Source organism: Psittacula echo (genome assembly GCF_963264785.1).
Source record: "Psittacula echo genome assembly, chromosome: 2".
In the NCBI taxonomy this organism is placed as follows: domain Eukaryota; kingdom Metazoa; phylum Chordata; class Aves; order Psittaciformes; family Psittacidae; genus Psittacula; species Psittacula echo.
In genome coordinates this window covers 52,329,498-52,349,599 of record NC_137737.1, presented here as the reverse complement: position 1 = coordinate 52,349,599, position 20,102 = coordinate 52,329,498, and the positions used below count along the sequence as shown (strand labels likewise).

Sequence of the window (20,102 nt, the reverse complement as noted above, 5' to 3'; positions counted from 1 at the left end):
TGAATCCACACCACTATGCTAAGGACTATAGCATCCTACAGCACGCTGTGCTGAAGACTATAGCATCCTGTGGTAAACACTGTAGCATCCTAAGCACCTTAGTATCTTATAGCAACGAATTCTGTGGTTCAGTCATGCGCATTGCATAATAATGATAATCCTCTTTGTATAATGCAGACTGATTTCAATACCCAAATGCTGCCTTTTAAGACAGCATTTTAGAGACAAACTGATGTTAATTAATTAAAAAAAACCCAACAAAACAACAAACCCTTACACAAAACCCAAAACATTTGCAAAACACCAACAGTTATCCAAAGCACACAAAATGTAAATGCTTTGCTGTGATGTTAGGGTGTCATTAGAATAATTTTTAAAGCAAGTGATTTAATTGTGTTTGTGCTAATTATAATGTTTACAAATTAGGGAAAGATGCATTTAGTGGTCTGTTGGGAAAGGGCTTTGAAATCTCGTATGTCTTCAAGTCTACAGTACTGTCATTTATTCATAGACTCTTTATAATACCAGGGTGATTTGCTTTTTAGATTACTCTTGCATGGAAAACGAGTCTCAGGAGTCTTCAGCTCTATGGAAGTCAAAACCAGGTTCACGTGTATCTGTGCGTGCCTTGATAGAAATTTAACGGAGTTCTTTTCTTCTTCTTTTCAAGGTCCCCGTGTACCGATGGTGACTGTTCACAGCACAGCCGATGCACAGAGTAAGGATGGGCTGCAGCTTTGCGATTCTTCAGGGAAAAGTAGCCAGGCAGTTCAGTGAGATATAGCTGCTCTTTGGTAAACTCACACTAACTGGGAGCCCAGACTATGCCTAAATGCAAGTCTTCTGCATATCAAAGGCAGTTGCAGAGCTGTTGTGCTGCCATCACAACAGCTTGCTCTTTGGGGTACAAACCCAGTGGTTTGGTAATGTTTGTTACCAGCTTTCTCAAAAGAATAAGCACTTTCTGTTAGTCTTCCACAAATTCTGGCTTATGTCCCAGTCAAAAATAGGAAATACTGAGTTTAATCTATGGTTTCAATAAAATCACTCTGATACGGATTACCAGGTTGAGAAAGGTAACACAGAGGAGTGAGTCCCACAAGTTGTACCTCTTCCTGGTTTACTGATCTGTTCATGGGGATTGTAGCACTTACTGTTTGGTAAGGCTTTTTGATGCTGATGATTCACATCTACATCAGTGTGAAGCTCGAATTATTCCAAATATATACGTTTCGTCCCTCAAAATCTTTGACACTGGCTGTAGCCATTACCAGACTCCCTTTAGAGTCTAGAGAGCCATGAAGTTTCTGGGGTTCCTCCTTCACACTTATAGTAGTACAAATTATCCAAAAAGGTCAATTTTTTATCCCAAGTCAGCATGGCAGGGAGCCTCAGATAGACAGCCATTCTCTGTCCCTCCTATACAGGGGTCGTAAACCAAGACTCTTTCATGAGTCTCTGGAGACTTCATTTTAGAGTGTGGGACTGAGTCTCACGTGATGCCAAGATTCATCTGCTCCCGTCATTTTAGTGGGAAGCCCTTATCTTTCATTTTAATGTAGAGTTTAGCCCAGCCCTAACCTGCAGTTAGGGACTCCAGGCACTGCTGTGATCCAAATGATAAGCAACATATTTATTGTAGCTGCTTTGTACACCGGTATCAGTTTATGGCAGGTATCAGTTTCACTTAACTGGATTTACAACAACTTGCTGCTGTTGCCTCTACAAAGGAGCAGAGCAAAACAGGGAATTTGGCTCTTAAAATAAAGGATTTCTGTGAAACGCTGAGCTGCTTCATTTCCCACTAAAGGTGCAAAATGTCAAACGAAAGACTCATGCAGCACCAGAACACATAAGAAAAAAACACAAGCTCCCTCTTGCATCATACGGTTGCTGCGTGTACCCTGTTTTCTCAGTTTCTGTTGGCAACTTGCATTTCAAGCCCTTACCCAACCTAGAAAAGTTTGCTTGTAAGCAGGATGTGCAGAATGAAACCTCAAATTCTGATTATGTTTTTTTTAATCAACTTTAAAATCAGATTTGTGGCATTTTGTATCGTTTGCCATTAGAATACGAAAGCTCAGTAGTGTTCCATCTAGCATCAACAGTGTCCAATATTGTTAGAGTTGTATTGTACATTTAACTCTAATTTATCTTTCCATCTTTTCCATACTTCTTTCCAATTAAAGTGTTCCTTTGCAGAGGAAGACATGCATAAAATTTAGCAGCAACCTGGGACAAGTTAGGTTAAAGCATTATTAAAGCACGACTGCCCTTTGACATCTTTGCCGCCAAGCAAAGCAGCATAACGTACCCTGCCCCATGGCTTAGGCCATCTGTGATCATCTTGCTTATGGGGTGGCCATGAGATAAATATTTAATGTCCTCACGACTCTTGTTTCCTCACTGGTCTATAATTTCCAGATAAAAGTGCCATGATGGAGCTGAGTGATTTTGCTGTCCAGAGGAGGGCTCTTGCTGTGGAGCGAGGGTTACTTCTGCTGGAAGTAGTGGAAGTGGTGTATAGCTCCATGTGCTGGTCTGGTCTCTTGTGAAACTATTTCTGCTATAAATATGCAAAAGTTGGCCTTGTAGCTATTCTGATCTAAAAAAGAAGATGAGAATTACTTCTTTAAGTAATACTGACAGCAAATTGCAGGGGTTTCGGTCCTTCTGAACCAGTGACCACTCAGTCTCTGCACAAGGGTGTATCGCCTGCTTGTCTTTCCAGCAGAGACCTGGCCTTGGCAGTGTCCTGATCAAGCACACCTCCAGAGCAGCCCTGGTAATGCCCACAAAGCTGTTCATCCCACAGAGGGTGTTGTCACGGGAGCAAGAGAGTTTCTTAGCTCTGACCTGCAGCTGCAAAGTCACTTTCTTTTTTCCCCCTTAAACACAATACCTTAATTTTACCATAGACATGGGGATGGCTGGCTGGCTATAACAGCATGTACAGCATAGAGCCCTCATGAGCTGTTTTATAGCCTCCTGTATAGTTTTGTAAAATACTTTTAGGTGAATAAAATGAGAGTTACTGTAAAACAGAAACAGCAAATGAAGGGCTTGAAAAAGGAACATAAACCACACCAAGACCAGTTCTCTTTTGACAGATATACATGCATAGCATTTATTACATAGAGAACTCAATCTAGTCATGCACAGAACACATCCCCTACTGAAATTCATGATTTTTGGCATACAATTAGCATTTCCCCTGCTTCCTTTTTTTCCCCCCTTCATTCTTTCTCTTTTGAATAAAGGGCAACTGACATTTGCATGTTACTGAATTTGCTCATTTAATATGAGCCCATTGCTCTACAAAGGGAGTTTGCCTCTGTATGCTGTAATAATCTGATAATAGTGAGTTGCACTGAATATTATAGCATGCTTACATTTAATTAAGCAATGACCATTTGTACACCACATACTCAAGCCCCCTGTGGTCCTAAAGCAGAAAAGAAAGTCCTTTAGGAGATATGCCAATCTTTTCTATTTTCTCCACAGTCTTCCTGGCTTTCTGTGAATGCAATTATATGAACAAATAAAACAGCTTGACTAAATTCCCCTACGTGGCAAGCCCCTGTCTGCTGATAAAGCTACTTGTGTGTGCCATAATTAAATGAGAATCTTAATATTTAACTAAATGTAATAGGCTGTTGATTTGGCACTTTTGTGGGGGTTGTGGTTTCAATAGAAATGAGCCTGGCTTTTCAGAAGCAGAGTGAATAGTCATTGAACCAATATCCTATTGCTGAAAGGTCTGTGAAATGTATTAACTGGAAACGGCATGTTTTTGTGCTGTGCCTCCTATTCAGCAGAGATGGGCAATGAGCATATGATAATCAGGTACCATAAGTATGATCTGAGGAGCCTGGGTTACCCATCTATTTATCAGTATGTCTTGAAATGTTGCAGACAATGAAACACAGAATTTAGTACAAAACCTCAAACCTTTCTTGGGTTCACATGGCAGAGATAATGGCCTCATTCAAACCCAGCCTGATTGCTCCAAAACCTGATATTGCAGGTTTGTATGTATGGTCTTTGTCCACTCTTCTCTCTCCATGGTGTTCCTTCGCATGGATTTTCTCTTGTGTAGCAGCACAACCATTTCCTGAAGCCCTCCATAGTTACCTCCCTTTTCCCAACTGTTGTGTGCAAACCTCAGGCACAGACTTGAGGATATCTAGCTTTGCATAGCAGTTAAATGTCTGAGTGGGACCTGTAGTAGTGTCTCAACAAAGAAGGTCTCATTCCCATCTGCTGTAAATCAGCTGAATGTCAGATTTCAGGGATGTAGCTTTCTGCCAATGCAGGACCTAAAAGGGGTTTTGAAGACTTCAAAGACTGAATTAGACATCTGTGAGGACTAGAAGGAAATTCTTTCAAAAGGAAACCTGTGTTACAAATATTAAGGTGACTATAAAACATTAAAATGCTTTTTCACAAACAATGCTGATAGTTTTTGTGACCTTATCCTTCTCCTTTCAGAAATTTTTGAGCTGGAGGTAAATGAAAATGTGCAGCTGGCTGTAAATGACAGGCAAATGCCTAAGGTAGAGTACATGGAAATCAAGATAGATGACTACAGTAAGTAACGGTTTTCCTCTCTCTTTCTCTTTCTTTTTCACTGCTATTGCTGTGAAATGATACAGTCATCTTGTCTAGACTGGCAGGAGGAAAAATTACTTTGGCTTTCAATAAACTCACTCAGTTTGCAAAGCACTCTCTTAGGAAGTGTTACATAAGGGGGTTATTACAGAGACAGGATTTAATGTGTATGCATCTGAAGAAACGCAAAATGATAGGGTTGGGCTGGTGTTTTTATTTCCTTTTAAAATTTTCTTTGTAGGAAAAGCCACTCTGGGAGATGATACTGTGCAGTTCCCCCTTTGTTCGGGGTATTTTCCCTAGCTGGGCTGGCATATTATTATTGGTTTGAAGAGGGATACTGTAGGTGGCTGGCTACAGCTGTGACTGCCTTTCAGTATACAATATTGAACTGCAGTGAATGAAGATGACTTGCCAACGACTGCCCATTGGAGTTATTCAGGATTCTCTAACAAAGCTGTATCATTTGGGGGCTGAAAAAAAAAAAAACAGCTTTAGAAGAAAAGCTAAAAGAGATTTCACCTGGTGTAGAGAAGGCAGAAATCTTGGAACAGTTTATATCTGCAGCTATCACATTATTTGTGCCACTTGTATAATCATTCCTCACTTACCTGTATGCCAAAGAGAGAGAGAAAAGCCTAGAAGCAAATAGCCAAAGCATTTTCTGCCTGTCTCTCCAGTTGTACCTGAAACAAACTAAAAAGCATCTCCTCTAGCTGTATGTAGATGTTTTACCTATATGTGGAAAATCCACATACTCAGAGTTGTGCAGTGGCTCCCAAAAACCTCAGTTTGCATGTATGGTGCAACTGTCAAAAAACACCAGAGACTCTGCATTGAAAGTATGACCCATAATATTTCCTATGACAGAAAGGAGGGTACATCTAAGATTGGATGCAGTGAAGGGGAAGCAGTGAGGTGTGATGGACTGTAGGTTACTAATTTCAACCATTGCCAGGTGTTATAAAATGTAAAGCAAAGGCTGAGAGACACTTGCCATTTGAAAAGGATAATAATGGCCTTAAAATGTTCCGCTTGCCATGTGGGCATTAGGAACATAAACCAGTACATAAAATAACAAGAACAGACCTGTGCTTCCAGGCCTTATGGCAGGAAAAGACAGGGAAAGAGCCTGTCATAAAGGTCACATCTATCCCCCTGTGAGCCAATTCACAGCGACACTAGCAGCTTATTAGGAATAACTCATCTTGATGCTAAATTTCTTAATAGCAGGTATCGCTGAAATGCCATTTTGCTCATTTAACCAGAAAATATGTATGTGTGTGTAGCAAATACAAGCTGGCCACGTAGCTGTTCTTCTGTGCCCTCCCTGTATTTTGAAAGCTTTGGGCTTAACAGCCTTGGGAACAGGACACATAGTGCTTAGTTGTATTTAAAGACAAGCGATGGCCTTTTTGGCTGTCCCTGGGCCATTGATCCAATTTGCAGCTATTAGCATTCAGATGGAATAACTAATTAGGCAGAGTGTCAGACAATAATTGCAAAGCAAACCACTTAAACCAAGCAGTTAATCTGTGTATTAATCTACTGAAAATGCTCCTAATACCTATTTAATTGCTGGGCCTTTGCTGATCTGGATTGTAGTTAACATTTTAAAAATAAGTGTGATCTCATTAATACATAAAGCATTTGTATGGCAGCATTTTTGGCTATGATATTTGGATATGAAGCCATAGGAAACAGTTAAATGAAGCTTTGGTGAGCACATCTCTCAGACTGGTTCAGTACCAGTATAACGACGTGGGCTTCAGAACAGTTACCTCCTGTTTTACAGCAAAATTAAGCCCTTTTGAAGTTAGGATTAAAATACATGTTTCTCCATCTGTCTTCATACTATTATAGCAAAATAATCGCATTCTCTCCCCCAGCCACCATACTTAATTGGCTTTTAAATTATCATCTTCGTCACCGATTTTCCCCCTCCTCTTCTGCCCTGAAATATTGATTTCTGACTGTGTCACTCTTCCAGCTGCCAAAAAGGAAAATTATAGCTATTGCCAGATGTTAATTGAACGCTGCAAAAGTGATGCATGACTGAACAGCTCGTGCCCTACTCCCGATTTACATTTCTTGTCACCTCAGCTATCATAATATGAGTCTTTTCTTTGACAACATATGTGTTTCTAAGGTGTTATTTACCAGTGCCTCTGATGAAATGCCGTTTTGTTCCTGCTCATAAGTGGCAAAATTACCAGAAAAATCTATTAGTTATGTCAGTGCTCCCACACTGAAGCGTGTTGTTATTTGTGGGTTGTGTTTTTTTTCCCTAGAATTACCAATGCAGATTTTAAAGCCAGCCACCTTTTCAGACACCGCACACTACCCCTTGCTTTTGGTTGTGTAAGTTCTCACTTTTTCTTTCTTTCTGTTCATAATATGAGGGCAGCAGGGAAACCTTGGCCATGATCGAAACCTTTTAAGATATGTTTTGTACAAGGAATACCACTCGGCTTTAGCACCAAGTCTAACATATTGATCCCTGTCCCCATCTCACCCCAAAGCTGGGAGAGGCTAGATTTAGGTCCTTTCTCTCCTGTGTATGAGCCAAAGGTTTTGGGTCCCAGGAGAGTGCCCTAGTGAAATCCTCTGAGTGCATTGTAGGATTCTGTAAAATTGTTCCATGTATTCAACTTGCAGTTCAATAATTCTGGGGGGCAGAAACAGGAGGGGAAGGAATAAAAGTTGGATGTTGACTTTCTATCCCTTAGTGCTTAGGGCACTCACCCTGCATTTAACAGGTAGTTCTACAGTGGGATGCAGTCAGCCTTACTGCAGCTTCAAGTTTAGACACCTTTGCGCAGCAATCATTCCCATGTAAATGCTAGTGTACCCTGAAGCGACAGTAAAGAGAGAGCTAGAAACCTTTGAAGATCTCCATGTTAGCATTTATATTCAGTAGGTAGTATCTTCTCCTGGCAGGCATAGCAGATGGGTATTTCTTTATGCAACACTTAGGAGTAATAATACACATTACTGAGTTTTTTCTGGCAATTTCCAAAGAAACTGGGGGAGGGAAACCTCTGACCGTGGAAGAGCCTGTTTAGCCCCGGCGCATCCCACTGTGTTGCTTGCTCCTTGCTAGGGAACACCCCACAAAAGAGAAGCCTCATGCAGGAGTGATGAATGCCTGATGAAGGCCTGAACGCCATCCTGCACATCCTTCCATGAAGGACAAAAACACTGCAATAAGCACGTCTTTACATCACAAAATTACTGCAGAGAAAATGTACTTCATTATACAAGTGCTTGAGGAAGATTGGTACTCATCAAGCTAACAACACTTGATTAGGCTGCCTCTGAAGCTGGATGTGCCTCGGTCTCACTTGAATAAATGCAAATGACTGAAGCCACATGCACATTAAAATCCTGCAGTGAGTTGCCTGATGTCTCCAAGAACCCCAGAAAGGACAAGAAGTAGATGGAAGCACCAGTGGGATGCTCTACACTAATACCAGTCCTAAATATTAATCATCATTATCATATCTTGACTTTTCCCAGCTGTCTGGCTGAAGTGGGGTCAATATTTCTCAAGGCAGTTCCCCTGTACAGGATTTGACTCCAAACAAAAGGGTGAAGAGAGAGTCTTGCCTACCCCTTGCTTTTACCCACCAGTTTCGAGCCAATCTTGGCGTTTTTAAGCTGTCGGTTTTATCACTTTCCAAGTGTTCTTTCCCTCTGTATACTAGTGAAGCAGTGGTGACAAAAATGATTGACAGCTCCATCTACGGTCGCTCTTGAGAACCTAGTGGGAAGGTCTAAGCTGGTTGAATGTAAGTTAAATCTAAGCAGTGAATGGAACCCCAATGCTTGCCAGTAAAGGAAAGGATGATTGATGCCTGCAAGCTTTATCCAACGTATTTTGGCAGTGCCAGTGCACCCCAAAGCCAGGCTCCTCTCAAGAAATCCCTCCACCAGAAAAGTACCATCTTTGGGGAACGTAGAAAATAAGTATAGATTAGAGCAGGAGTAGAAAGGGAAAACTCAACTGACCTCTGTGTTACTGCCCCAGGATTCACGGAGAATCCTGCCCAGTTAGCAATGTGCTTGCTGTGCTTTCCTCAAAGCTCAGCTTAGCGCAGTGATAGTTGCTATGCGAAGAGGGAGGCAGAAACCAACTGGTAGCTTCCATCCCAGACTCAAAGCCCAACCCACACAACCAGCCTTCTGCGCATCATCACTGCAGAGACTGGTGTTCACTTTCTGAAACATGCCCTGACTTATGATGCATGCAGGAGCTGCCGGTCCCATTGCCATGGCAAGCTCACGGCCCTGGGAGGGTGTTTGTCCCATGCTTGTTGCTGTTGCCTTTGCTTGATGCCTATTTCTGTTTCAGGGATGGGACACCAGGCAGCCAGATCGTAACAGAGAGATTTGAGGTGACATGGGAAAGCGTCATGGTCAGCTCTCACAATGCCATCGTGCTGAAGTTTGACGGCCGCGGGAGTGGCTTCCAAGGCACTAAGCTATTGCATGAGGTTAAGAGGAGGCTGGGCTTTTTGGAAGAGAAGGATCAGTTGGAAGCTGTCCGGTGAATGACCCTGTTATTGAAGAAATTAATTCATTAATGATAATTAACACAAAATTGTCATTAGTCCTGGTTGCTAATGGTGTGTGGGAGGGAAGGACAGTGTGGTCATACAGCTGTAACCAAGTGACGGCATGTGTGATAGAGCCCATGCAAGCCAGTGCAGAGGGAGAGAAATAAGCCTTAAACAGGGCTAAACTACAGCAGACTTATCTGTATCATGTGTTCAAAACCTATTTATTTTTAGCTCTGTACAGTCATGCAGCTACAAACAAGCAAGCTTGAATTTCAGCTCCTACATTAATTTTTTGCTGTCCTGGTAGTTGCAAAGAATCCATCTTTAAACTCTTAAACTTTCTAAAACAGGGGAAAAAAAAAAAAAAAGCATAACCCTAAACATCAAATCCTGTCATATTGTTAGATTTATTCTCCACATAATCACACTAAAAAACCCATTAGAGTAGTTCGATAGCATTGGCTTTATTATGACTTTCTGAGGTAGTGCAGGTTATTTGTTGCCATTGCTTGGTTGCAACAGGTTGCAAGATTAAATAAGAGGCTCACGTGAAAGCAGCATGAATTTAGATTGTCTGGATCAAGGGGTAATGGCTTGATCCATAACTGAGAGAGGGGAGATTTAGAATAGGCATTAGGAAGAAGTTCTTTCCTGTGAGGGTGGTGAGGCCCTGGCGCAGGTTCCCAGAGAAGCTGTGGCTGCCCCATCCCTGGCAGTGTTCAAGGCCAGGTTGGATGGGGCTTGGAGCAACCTGGTCTAGTGGAAAGTGTCCCTGCCTGTGGCATGGAGCGTTGGAACTGGATGAGCTTTCAGGTCCCTTCCAACCCAAACCATTCTGTGATTCTATGATTTTTCTGCTGCCACCCCAAATTCCAGCTGATAAAAATCACACTGTGTTTGCTATATCTAAGTGGAAAATATATTTAATCCATTGTTTTCCTCTCTCATATTCTAGGACAATGCTGAAGGAGCATTACATTGATAAATTGAGAGTTGGTGTGTTTGGGAAGGTAACGTTTTCCCTTTGTTCCTCTGTGCTTTTTGAGTTGGCTGATCTGGATAAGCAGCTAAGCTAAATCTTGATTCGTCGAATATGTTGGTGGTGGCTTATTTATTATTACTTATTTTTGAGATAGACTGCTTCTGTCAGTCATGATGGAGAGGTTAAAGATGAAAGCTTTCATTTTATCAATGTATTAGTCAATTACTTCTTTTTAATTAATTTCCAAGTGCAGACAGTGACTATTTGTCACAAAAATGCTGTCAGATAAATTATTTTTTCCCCTTGCAGACTTTAATTTCATATTCATCTTGTCCCTTAAGGCCTGTGGCAATGTGGGTAGATCTCGCTTGTGTTGAACAAATGTACAACAACAATATTGATTTCTGAGGCTGATTTGCACCACAGTGTGTGCTCGGCTGAGAAACAGCAATTGCAAAGTACCCATGGTTTGAAATGAGAATGGAATTATGAGTAGTAATTGTTTATTGTGGGAGATACAGGCTTAAAGTGATTACCTCTACATACGTACAGCACCTCTGTACATACACATACAGCAGCATCTCTGCAGGGAATTGTTAACAGGCTGACAGCAGACACTGAAATTGTGACATCCATTTTAAATAAAGACTGGGGTAATATTTTGGAAAGGTGTCATATCTGATTAGACCTACAGACATAAAGTGGAATGAAAGGAAGTAAGCTCTTGGGCACACAACCCTCCTGCCTTCAGGAGAGTACAATGAATATAGAGCTTATCTTCAGCCGCATCTGCCAAAGCCAGGGAGATGTCCCTCGTTTTGTGATTTTTCATAGCAAGGTCTCAGCTGCTGGGTTTCTGTACCCCAAAGCCCCTCACAACAGGACCACTGATGCCACTGCCCTCTTTCTGTTCCAGGATTACGGTGGCTACCTGAGCACTTACATGCTTCCAGCTGGTGAAGAGAACCAGGTGTTCGCCTGTGGAGCTGCCCTCTCCCCACTGACAGACTTCAAACTATATGGTAACCCACATCCCAAAGTGCATAGACCCTCACGCTGACCACACATGATGTTTATGCCCTACCTTTTCCCAGTTATCTTCTCTTTCTTCCCAAAGATCCTGCCTGTTTTGTATTGTGTGTCTTCTTAGGACTAGCCATAAACCCCTTTTTCTCCCTCAAGAGCAATTTTGCTGGCACCAGTGAGACCAGACATGGTAGTCAGAGTAATCAAATCACTTTTATTACTCAGTTCTTTTAAACAAAGTAGAATTGGCTTTAAACCCCTCTAGCCTCTGCCACAAACCTCCATGGCTGCCTTGAATGTACTTCATTCTTGCCTGAGCCATACATCCATGCAACCTGTGGTCCGTTCTGCCTGCCCCATTCTCTCTCCAGCGGCAGTACTCCCCTGCACATGGTGGTCCTTTCTCTCAGGGACGCCAGTTCTGTTTGTACTTAGTGCCAGTGAAAATGAGGGGACTGCCAGGAAAGTCAGTGATGTTAAGCTGGCCTTCAGGTCCTGTACAGTTATCCCTGAGACCAACAGGAACTTGTAGTCAGCTGTTGATGGAGGTGGCCCCATGTGAAAGGAGAAAGGGACGCAACATGATAGTGCTTTTTCTCTTGTATCTCAGTTGCATTAAGGAAAGGAAAAAAAAGCTCTTCTGCGAGTGATTAGAAACCATAAATACAATGGTGATAATTAAAGACTGTGGTATTATACATATCCTTAGCAGATTTTCAAAAACTTTTAGAAATATGTCCTCTGTAATTAAGACAATGTTAGAAAATAAGGCCTATTTTAGCATTTGCAGTATTGGACTCGGAAGCGCCAATGTACTCACTTATGACTGAAAGAGACGTTTTCATTTTTTTTTTCAAGCTTCAGCCTTCTCTGAAAGATACCTGGGCTTGCATGGGATTGATAACAGAGCATACGAGGTAACTGCATGGGCACTGCATTTCCTTGATAAAATGTGAATTGGGTTTTAACTCCTCCTCCATATGTTCTCTTTTGGGGAAGGAGCAAGGATATGAAAGAGGTGCTTGCTAGTAAAATTCTGAGGGTGTCCTCCAGCCTTTTTTGTCTTTATAGTAACAAATGGATATGGGGCTAATTGATAAGTCTTCATGCCTGCCTTTCTAAATTGGGTAAATACAATTATTCCAGTTTTACAGATTGGGGCTGAGTGACCCATATCTGCCCAAGTAGACACAATGTCACAACCTCCTTTAAAGTTCATCCCAATAGTCTTGCCACTTTGATTCTCTCCAAGACATAATTTTTGACACAAAGTCAAGTGAAGCTCAGTTTCTCTTGGCTTTTCAAAGTAAGAACAGATGAGATATTTCAGGTAGGCAGAACTCTGTGCCAGAATTGAGCAGGACATGGAAAAGGAGGCATTGTACCAATCAACAAAGATATTGTTTGATATGTGTGATGGGATAAGTTGGTTCATGTGCTTCAGTTACTTGGAGGAAAAACCTAATAAAGAATAGTCACACAAACAAAATTTGTTATAGAGAAAGCTTTGTCTTCAGCTAGAAGACATGAAGTCAGCAAAGGTTTGGAACTGTTTTCTTACAGAGAAGGCAGGTAGCACCCTATGACCCTGCGGTGAAAGCTTTTTCCTGGTTCTCTAAAGACTGAGTTCATTGTCTCTCAAATTTTGCACTCATGATCATTGCTAACTCTTTTTGTCCTTTTAGAAATTTAAAGACAGGTCAATACAGGTGAAAGCAAAGGAAAATATTCCAGAAATTAGAGCCTTGAATTGTCACATGCTCTCCGTGCATTGAAAAATTGGCCTAAGCAAACAGTGGTAGTCTTGGTTGGTTTGGGATTAACTGCTAGGAACAGCACCTGAGCTCTCCACAGAGCGTAGCACTGTTCCAGGCAAGTCTCTAACTGATACATGTCTCCTACATGCCATAGTTGACCCATGAATTACCCAGGAGAACTGCTCCTAACCTGTGGACCAGACATTATGGAGGTGGTATAATTCAAGACCTGATGTAGACTGCAAAAAATCTGTATTATGGTAGGTTACATCTGAGGCAGAAGAAAGGAAGGAGCCATACAGAGGGAGAACGGAGTGCGAGACATGTTTATTCACCATCAAAAGGCTTAGGCATTGCAGCCAGCAATCTGAGGATGAGAGAATTCATTAATTAAGCCCTACAGCAGTGGACACTTGAATTTAGCATCGTATCTTCCCCCGGCCCCTCAAAGCTCATTGAGGTTGGCTTTCAAACCATACCAAAGTTACTCCAGCTTTCTGAAGAGTTCTTAGGCACAGACACCTGAGCATGCCTTTCAGCAGTGTTTTGTATTCACTGGAAATTCACTTTGACTTTTTCCATGTGTTCTGCAGTTCAGGCTTTTAGTGAAGGACTATTATCAGAACAGACGAGGGTCTCTGACCTCTTCCTGCTTCTGATACTGAGACTGGAAGGACAGGGTGGGGGCTTATTTTACCTCTAAATTGACTCAAGTAGCCAAGAGAATGTGCTGTGCTGCTCTCTGCTTGTTATCCTTGTGATGAAGTATCAAACGGAATTAAGTACTTCTATTTTCTTCATATAAATTGCTAATTTCTAGTAAGATTTTTAATCTTATCACAACCTTTACCTTTGCAGGTCAATGAATTGGTACACAGAGTCTCATTACTGAAGGAACAGACATTTTTGATCATTCATGCTACTGCTGATGGTAAGTTAGCCTGTCATTGGAGCTCATTACATGTTTAGGATAGCTTTGATTTTTCTCAATTAAATTTTCCCCTTTAATGATTTTAATCTGTTTTTACAGAAAAAATCCATTTTCAGCATACTGCAGACCTTATCACACACCTTATTAGGGCAAAGGCTAATTACAGCTTGCAGGTACAGTACGTGTTTCTTTTTTTCATATTTGAACAGTTATTTCCCAGTTTGAACTCAAACTGCTGTTAGGAAGCAAGCTTTGAAAAGCCACTTGCAAACTCAGCCTGGCGATAGAAGTAGGGCCAGCATATAATGTGTTCTTATATACTCACATGCTTATTTGATTAGGTTTTGAGAGACATATCTCTAAGGAATTGATGTCTGTTGACTTTCTTTGGGAACAACAGGCCAAATTCAGGATGAATTACAGGAAAACAGGAATTTAAATTAAATTAAATTAACCAGAAGAGTTCGGCACAGAAATGTCACTTTAATCTGACATCCTGCTGCAAACGCCATACTGTGGGCTAGAAAGCCTCTCCTTCCACCAAATTACATCTCTGGTTTGCTGAATGGCCCATGTCCAAGCCATTAAAGCTTCCAGACTTAATCCATCCACCAGGCATGGGGATATGGTCCCTACCCTCTGCTACATCCCAAGCTACAGCCAGGACATTGCAACTAGCCCGGGCTCAATCCATGGCAGGGACTATACTACAGTTTCACAGTACAGATGGTTATGTTGCAGTGCCCAAGTCCTGCTACCGCTTGATTTACTGAATACCAGCTCCCTCTGGCTGCATTTCTGGAGAGCTTCATGTGATGGATATGCTCATTCCATCATGCTACGAAGGCAGATAGGATGGAGCACAGACATGAGAACTAAGCAATGAACCCAGCACAGATTTGGTCAGTGCTAGAATGGCTGAGATGCTTCTGCACATTTCCCAGTGAAGAAGCATTGGTTCATCGGAGCTTGGAGGCACTGATGGGCTTGACAGATATCAAAGGATAGTTGAAGACTGAATGAAGAGCTGAGGGATCTACATCTGGGATTTAGGTACTTAGAGCAGCAGTGAGACACCTCAGTCCTGCCTACAAGCATCCAGCCCTAGAAACTCATTTTTTCCCTGTTCAATACCCCAATCTAGACAACCCATTATGATTCTCTGACATTCTTTCCTCACATGCAGAAGTTACCTGTTCCATTTATATAGAAAGTTGTGTTTAAACTATTTCATTTCTAGCTTCCCACACTTTTTCTATTTAATTACTTCTTTGGCAAGTTTATTTCCGTTTTCTACTTAATGGCTTTTTTTTTCTTTAAAGCCCTCGTTTTAGTCAGTAAAACCAAACACCATTTCTCTCCGAAGATTTGCACTGGGGTTCTTTTCAGTTTTCACAAGGACCAGGCAGTTAGTTGTAAGTATGGACTGGTTCTGCTAAGCCTGAACTTGTTCAGAGTGGAATTAAGTGGAAAATACTCCCCCAAAAAATTTGCTTTTGAAAGAAGATGCAAGTCTATGCTCAGAGCTCCATGGTGCCTGAATTACCCTGGACCTCTTGTGCATCTGTAGGAAGACATGGCGCTGAGGAGAGGCAGTGTGTCTGCAGGACAGCTGAAGCTGCAGAGATGGGTGGTCAGTCCTGAGAGTCTAAGCTCCTAATGGTGTGTATTTGCCTGTTTCTTTGCAGATTTACCCTGATGAAAGCCATTACTTTAGCAATGCAGCATTGGAGCAGCATTTGTACAACTCCATTGTCAACTTCTTTGTGGCATGTTTCCAAGTTCAGGACAAACTCCCACTAGCCCCACTGAAAGAGGAGGAGGATGACGATTAACCCTACTTGTCCGTGCTAAGCACAAGGCAGATCTCTCTAACAATATGCAATTGGATCATTTTCCTGAAGAAAGAGATGTTACGTTGTTAGCATGTATTTAAAAAAACTGAAAGCAGCTCATCTGCTTTACTTGACAGCAACTCCTTCCTAAATGGAAGAACATTAAGCATGGTGAACTCAGCAGAAACTGCTGTCTGAAATTAAACCATCACAACCAACATCACCTTTTTAATTTGTTTGGGCTTTTTTTGTTTTCCTTTATTTTCTTTCTCTTTTTTGACATTTGCCACAAGGTGAGTTCTAGTGTGTAAGTGGTAAGACACTGAACTTGAAGGAACACCCCAGGAAACCGCTTTGAGGACTGGAAGACTTAATGTCTCTTTGCATTCGAGCGATCAAGCAGTAGCAGTGAAATCCATCATCCACATTAAGGTTACTACAATTAGCATCACACTGTGTCAGAAAACAAATCTAACCTAATACATGGAAAAGATTATAGCACAATTATTTTAAAAGATCCTGATTCATACACACTTGCCTGCTCTTTCACTTGTTCAGGTTTGTCATTGCTACAGGACATACAAATTCAATTGTATGAAATATCATTACAGTTTCACTCATCTTTACCTTCCTGTAATCGTTTCTAAATTTCATATAGCTTTTACTTCTGTTGTCGTTGGGTGTCATGCTTACCTTATTAGCTTCTCAGCTTGTTCTGTATGGGGAAAAAAACTTACACCGAATTAACCAAGTAACTTTAGACCTGAGGGGTCTAAGGAGGCAAGAGGGGGTCGAGGTACCCAGACATTAAAAACTCCATTAGAATAAAGCAAAGGAAGTCTCACTCTCATATTCTTAGCATAGCCCTTGCCTGCAAGATTGAGTATTTTCTTCGGCAGCCTTGAAAAATATGCACATAAATAAGCTACATCAGCTTAACAGTGAGATATTTTTATTGTACTACAGAAAAATAGGCAATGGTCACGATTATTCTTTTTCTTCTATTAGCATTGGAACAATTGTTTGGCGACCTGTTGGGGAACAGTTAGATGAGGCTATGGTAGCAGGAATTTATACCAGATACTTCACAGATCATCTCATAGAAGCTGTTTAAACAGAACCAGTGTGCAGAGATTTATTGCATATGCTGTCAGTGGCTTTGTTTTATTCCAGGTCAATGTTTAGCATGTTCCAAACACGTTTAATTATCTCTTCCATTCACACTAGTTTTGTCAAGCATAAAAATAAAAATAATAAGAAAAAGAGCATTTTTCCTTTAAAATATCTAACGCTTCATTATAGCAGTGCGAAGCAACTTTTAAAACTTCTTGTGAAAACATTCAACCTTCATTCACTTCCACATACTGCATCACAACAATTTTGACTAGTGTTGCTCCTTGTAAAATATTCTGACCAAATGTACAGCCAGTATTAATACTGTATATTTCATTTTGTTGTATATAAAGGAATGTAAGTCAGTTCTTCGTCAGGTCCCAAATCCAATATTAGTCTTGTTTCAGCCTGCATGCGATAACACTTCTTTGCTGATCAGGACTCTTTAGAAGTACTAGCTTGGAAATATAACAATAATTGTAATTCCTTTACTTGTTTTGACAGCTTGATATCAATGCCGGTTTCTACTTTTTACATAGTACTGTGGGTAAACTCCCATCCTGACAGCAATGATGATGTTTCCATTGTGTTCTTTAGTGTGTCTTTTTTATTATCGTTATTTTAAGCTTTGAATGTTGGTTGTACCTTGGCCATCATGAAAAATATATTGATAAGCCACAGAAATGACCTAGTTTGGGTTTGATTATCTTCTTTACTTTACAGTGCATCGACATTGTGTGAACAAGAACTACGGTATAAATTTGCTTTGTCTGGCAAAATGCCAAATAGACAATAAGAATGCTGCGTGTCCAGATTTTACTACACTGAACAGGCTCAAAAGCCTGAAATGAACTTGACCTGAGAAATATAAAAATCTGCTCTGTCCACAATCTTTTGTAGAAAGAACTTTAGGATGTGGCATGGTAGTGTTTGTTCATTCATGGAATAAAACATTATTTTATCACTCTGGTTGCTACTGCTGTTATTTAGTGTTAAGTACTTAAATAAGCATCAAGTTGCTGGAAGCACTGTTCCTGTTGAACTGAGCCCAAACTCCAGGGTGCAGTTCAGAAAAGTGAAAACAGGTCTTCACAAATACACATGACCATTTAGTCTGCCTGTAACCTTGGTAAATGAGGTCACTATGGTAAATGGTGACTGCTTTTGGGGAAAACACGAAGTATCATGAAGTGGGTTCGATCCCAAAGTAGCAGTTCATGAGAAGACCCCTGTCACCCTCTACTCTTTGGTAAAATTGCACCTTTTCTCCCTTTCTGCCTGCTGACTTGGCACACAGGCTTCCTGTGGGCATCAGCTAGCTTAACCAGCAGGATTTTTGCCATTTCATCCATTGTCCGTTTTCCCCAAAGCTGTTTGTGGGTTATGAAGTGGGAAACAAGCACTAAAACTCCTTCAGTCTACAATAGCAGATTTTTCTGCAGATGAATCTCCGTCAGGAAAGAGGCAAGCAAGAGGAGGGAGTCATCCTACCTGAGTTCAGATATTTTTTTCCTCTTCAAGCCAAAAGCAGAGCCATACACCTGCCAAGGCCAAACTCAGATACCTCCCTCAAATGAGCAGCACCTTTTCCATGTGCCCATTTCACTCCACCGGCTGTGGGGACAGGAGTGACTATTCCAGACTGAAACAGCTGGGGCACAAGTTAGGGCCATCCCTAGCTGTTCCCTGGAATGGCGCTTTGTGGTCTGCAAGATCAGCTGGATGTTCCTACACCTTAATTACACCTGGAAAGGAAGTCCTTTAATTTCATAGATTTCCTGGGAAAATTGAGATTTTTGCTCAAAGTAGAAATCCTGGCTATGACTATACCCTACAATACACTGTCCTCTTCATCTCAAGTAATACCATCAGGAAAGGTTTAAGTCTGCACAAACGTCCATGTCTCTGGGCCTTATAGACATGAATGGTCTTTTAACCCTGAAAGACTAAGAAGTCATGCATCAAGGCTGTGATTCCTTGTACTTGGAGTACAAGAGTGACAAGGATGATTTCCAGTGACCTCCTGCACCTTGTCAGTGCCCATGGTGATGTCCCCAAAACTGATACCAATTTGAACCAGATTCATAGAAAAAGAATTTAATGTTTCACAGCAAAATCAAGAAACTATTGTAGACACTTACTCTGATCTTTGTTGTCAGTGAATCAGGAAACAAGAGGCTTGAGCACTGCCACAGGGCAGGCAGATTGCACTAGTACTAAATAGCTTTGCTGTTATTTTGCATAATTACCTAAATGGAACTAATATTTTTTTTATTCTCCAAACAAATCAAGCTTATACTCTCAACTAACTGGCGTTTCTGAATGCCATAATGTTCAACCATGGCATCCCAAAGCAGAAGAGAACTAATGAACAGTGGCCTACTAATTCAGAAGGAAACCACAGAGGTAGCTAATTAACAAAGCCAGGCAGCCAGCCATGTTTGTAACTGTTTATGGGTTTGGACATGGAGCATATAAACCCATCCAAGTTCTGCCTCCAAGCTCAGGCCAAACAAATGCTGCATCTCTGAAGGGTAGGAAGGAAAACAAATGAGTGACGGAGAAAGGATATATGGGATGGCAATAACACCTTTCCCATGGGAAAACCAGTAGATAGTGATGTTAGAAATGGGGAGAAATGGAATTAGGGAATAGGAATTAGGAATAGGAATAGGAATTAGGAATTAGGCTGGTGCTGGTACCTGGAGAGGTGCTCTTGCCTTTGCTAATCATGCTCATGTTGTCACTTCAGAGCTCACTCAAGGTGGAAGTGGTAAGGCACTGGATGTTTTAACTTTGCACGTCAGGTGGTAGGACATATCTGCCCTGCAGTACTTCCTGGGGCTGCAGTGAAGCTGCCAGACATACCTTGGAGAGGGCTGGGGTGAGAATCCTCTCAGTGCTCATTTTTCCCTGGACTTCCTACCTGTTTTTCATTTGCAAAAGAAAAGTAAAAAATGGAAAAGGTAACAGAAAAACTCAAGTTGCCAGTTCCTTAATCATTGCCTCTTACTGAGCCAGCTGTTGGCTTATTTCTATTTTGTTCTCCCAACTTCAGCTTCAGGCTGGAGGCTCAGAGCAAAGAGCACTTCCTAAGATCTGTTTCCTCTTCTCACTTCATCCTTGTGTCTTCTCCCCATTCAGCATGGTTACAGTCTGAAAGCAAACCCAGCCACCTCTTGGAAACTAGGAAGAGACGTATAAAAGCATCATGGTGAGCCCTCCCAATAAGCCATAAGCAAAATAAATTCTTTATTTAAATAACTAATTCATGCTTGACCAGAA

General features: G+C 41.3%; 1 protein-coding gene across 1 annotated transcript in view; it reads left to right on the top strand.

The window, feature by feature from the left end:
• The window catches only part of DPP6 (dipeptidyl peptidase like 6), a 421,547-nt gene extending 405,477 nt beyond the window's left edge, over window positions 1-16,070 (top strand). The window contains exons 17-26 of the mRNA XM_080609810.1: window positions 671-718; window positions 4,492-4,590; window positions 6,903-6,972; window positions 8,966-9,160; window positions 10,129-10,183; window positions 11,072-11,177; window positions 12,040-12,098; window positions 13,797-13,869; window positions 13,969-14,042; window positions 15,558-16,070. Coding sequence (XP_080465936.1) covers window positions 671-718; window positions 4,492-4,590; window positions 6,903-6,972; window positions 8,966-9,160; window positions 10,129-10,183; window positions 11,072-11,177; window positions 12,040-12,098; window positions 13,797-13,869; window positions 13,969-14,042; window positions 15,558-15,704 — 926 coding nt within the window. The 3' untranslated portion in view covers window positions 15,705-16,070. The remainder of the gene's footprint in view (window positions 1-670; window positions 719-4,491; window positions 4,591-6,902; window positions 6,973-8,965; window positions 9,161-10,128; window positions 10,184-11,071; window positions 11,178-12,039; window positions 12,099-13,796; window positions 13,870-13,968; window positions 14,043-15,557) is intronic.
• The last annotated feature ends 4,032 nt before the right edge of the window (window positions 16,071-20,102 follow it).